Source organism: Bactrocera latifrons, unplaced genomic scaffold (genome assembly GCF_001853355.1).
Source record: "Bactrocera latifrons isolate USDA-ARS-PBARC rearing strain unplaced genomic scaffold, ASM185335v1 scaffold_16, whole genome shotgun sequence".
NCBI classification, from domain to species: Eukaryota; Metazoa; Arthropoda; class Insecta; order Diptera; family Tephritidae; genus Bactrocera; species Bactrocera latifrons.
The window spans coordinates 2,574,395-2,577,694 of NW_017535074.1; the positions used below are offsets into that span (position 1 = coordinate 2,574,395).

Here is a 3,300-nt window from a genome sequence, read left to right on the forward strand (position 1 = left end):
CCGATGTTATGAGAGACTGTGAACCAGTGTAATTGATAGCGCTTGCTTACTGCAAGACTGTCATAACTCAAAGAATATCCAAGAATAAGCACTTAAGTTTCAAATTTCTATTCTTTATCGCTTCTGAGTGAGAAATGTTATATATATGCCGTTTCTATCGGGGAAAATCTGAAAACTTTAAACCTTTTTCCAAAGAGTGCGGAATTGCGACTTATCATAGTCTTGCCGTAAGCAAAATATGTATGTATGTATATACAGTAKTGGTGGGGCTTAGGTTAGCGCAAGTTGTTCCTGCRCTCTACTCTAGACTAGAAAGATATCTCGCAGTCGCATAGTCGTTGGTCGTCGAAAAGTTTCTCATAAAATAATTCTTAAGCTGCAAGTAGTCGCGTTAGAACTTGCAGATCTTAAAATTTTGTGTACAGTTACAAAGAGAGCATAAAGACTAGATCGAGGTGCTTGGCTCAGTCTCTAACGCGTTTGATAACTGCATAAGAAGCCCCTCATGACTTTTCCTTTTCATTATTTTTTTAGCAGACTCATAATCTATATTTTTCATTGAACATATTTGTTAGACAGGGACTATTATCAATATTCCTTGTGTTTCGGTATGAGGAATTCATATGTGTCAGCAAAAYATGATTATCTTGTTACGACAGGTTTCACGCTGTTCGCTTAGTTTCAGTATTTCACCAATTCAATAATGTTTTTGGATTCCGAAGTGTACTTTAAGCCAAAAAAAAGTTCGAAACCATGAAGAGCCTTAACTACTTGACTTGAGTTACCTAATTTCTAATTGTAAAATTTTTGGGAGAAATATCACATTCAAAGCAAATGGCATTAAATTAACTCAATATTCTACGCTGGATGGCGTTGAAATGAATTTCCACTATTTCAAACCTTGGTTGGCAGATGTTGGCATATGGAACATCATCTGGCCAGCTCTTTATAAGCTTACCGTGTTTTTATATTCGATCTTCGATATTTTTCGTCAAACTTGCTGAAGCTAAGATTATTTATTTAATTTTGAAATAGATACAAAAATTACAACAGCTTGTTAATATTATTCAAGCATCACAAATTATCCTAATGGTAATATGGCCAAGCTCTTGGGAGATTTTTTTCCTGGGCAGCTACTAACTGGAAAGAAGAAAGGCTATAAACTTAGTTTTCAAGTAAATAATTTATCTCCATGTCTGCATATTGTTTTCTGAGAGACAACCTGAATTTCGTCTCATTACCTAAGGATGAACACTAGCACGTAAACACATTTTATCACTTCAATAAAAAAGGAAGACTGAGCTTTTGGAGGTGCTTAACCTTAGGTTACACAGCCTTATTAGCTAGGCGGGGATACCAAGTTCAAACACAGCGACATATAGACAATTCCTTTTCGTGCTGACAAAAGCGGCTTTAAAACCGATAAAGATCTTCCTTTCATGGATCTTTCTCAAGGTTTGGCCTATGGTGAATAACTGGCCGCTTGTTGATTTTCCAGGCCTAAAGCCACACTGATAAGGTGCACTTACTTTGTTGACGTTGGGCTTTAATCTTTCACACAATACGCTCGATAGAACCTTATATGCGAGAATAGAGTTATGTGTAGAAGTTCACGCAAGTAAGGAAAGTTCTCTGAGCGTCATTCACTTGGGAGTGGTCAGACACGATTCTTGTACATATGTCTTAAGCAGCGCACGACTTCCAGTCTTAGATCAAGTATTATCTGTGTAACCAAAAACCATCAATTTTAAACAAGGTAATGTGAGATGGCCAACATCCCTACACAGATGGATTTGGTACTCGCCACGTAAAAACACGCGTAGAAAACAGCCTCAGATACAAGTAATATAAGTAGATCTTAAAAAAAGATATATATATATATATTTTTTTTTTTGTGTCAAACAGATCGTAGCTCAAAAAAGAAAGCAAATGTTATTTTGAGAGTGATCAATAAACCCATTTTGCATTTATTTTTAGCACATTCATTAAATTTCAAATTTATTTCACACTCCTAAGGATCCTTACTTTGTTCCCGAAATTTTAATTCTAATTCGTTTAATGCTTTTTATGATATTTCTGGGTACAATAGACCATGCGGTACCGGGTCTACATCGAGAGCGGAAAGTTCTGGTGGCGACATTTCTTATGGTCAATCAAATACCTCTTCAGCCGGCAATTCATCATTATAGTAGGGATATGGTTTTCTTGGTGGTGGTAGTCCTTCTTGTGAGTAGGTAGTTGGTCTTTCTGTCATTGGTAAAGGAGGCGGTGGCTCATTTCGGAATCCATAGTTGTAATACTGTGCAGCTACCAACTGGAAAGAAGAAAGGCTATAATCTTAATTTTTAGGTCAATAACTTATATACCTGAATAACCACAACGGCTATAAGCAAGGATAATATCCGTTTCTGCATCATTATTCACTACTCTGTTTTAGATAATTTTGTTTCTATACAAAACAGCGATAAACTGATACTGATACATGGGACAATTATGCAATGTTTTATATAGTTTGTAAAGTTTATGGTAGATATCATAATTATAACTTGAAAATTTTAATTATTTGCCTCACGGTAACTTAATAATGAAAACTTTAACCCACTATTGGACGGGTGTGAACACTTCAAATTTGCAAAACAATAAAGGCTGACTGAGGAGATTGTTAAGTCTTCAAGATAGAATTATTATTTCGTACCGCTTTGCACTCTTTCTATAAGCTGGCTTTCCTCAAAATGTGGTCTAATGTTCTTATAATTCAGGTTGTCTCTCGGAGTAAAATTTATTTAGTCACCAAGTAGTTTTCTGACATGGTAATGCTTCTAAAAACATTTGACAACAGTTTCTACAAATTCCAAATTAAATGTGTAGGACAACTTACCAATTGGCCGATAATATATAGAAGAGGTAAAAGTTTATATAAAAATTTAGAGCTTTATTTAATGATTATTCTGCATAATTAACACAAAATTCGAACTTTTCGAGTTATGGCGGTCTTCAAGTAAATAAGCAGTATAAATTTATTATGGGAATTTGAAGCAAATTTAATTTTAATGGTTATAAACTACGGAAGAATATAAATATAAAATGCTGTTGACTGTAAATCACTGTTTCTTTATCTAAAACGCAAAAGTGATAATGATGCAGAAAAAGATATTATACTTGCTCCTAGCCATGGTGGTTATACAGGTAGATAAATTATTTACTTGAAAACTAAGTTTATAGCCTTTCTTCTTTCCAGTTAGTAGCTGCCCAGGAAAAAAATCTCCCAAGAGCTTGGCCATATTACCATTAGGATAATTT

General features: G+C 34.7%; 1 protein-coding gene across 1 annotated transcript; it reads right to left on the reverse strand.

Annotated features, from left to right (window-relative positions):
* Positions 1-1,938: 1,938 nt before the first annotated feature.
* LOC108966385 lies at positions 1,939-2,464 on the reverse strand. The gene is made up of 2 exons (XM_018929245.1): positions 2,367-2,464; positions 1,939-2,314 (listed from the first exon to the last, which is right to left on the reverse strand). Exons 1-2 carry the CDS (start codon positions 2,415-2,417, stop codon positions 2,150-2,152), a joined length of 216 nt encoding a protein of 71 aa, XP_018784790.1. The 5' UTR covers positions 2,418-2,464; the 3' UTR covers positions 1,939-2,149.
* Positions 2,465-3,300: the final 836 nt, after the last annotated feature.

What these genes read in the sequence shown, in the direction of transcription:
- LOC108966385 (XM_018929245.1), bottom strand. Translation starts at nt 2,417, where the DNA reads ATGATGCAGAAACGGATATTATCCTTGCTTATAGCCGTTGTGGTTATT. An exon ending in TAGCCGTTGTGGTTATTCAG is followed by an intron (nt 2,315 to 2,366) that starts GTATATAAGTTA and finishes TCTTCTTTCCAG; the next exon opens with TTGGTAGCTGCACAGTATTA.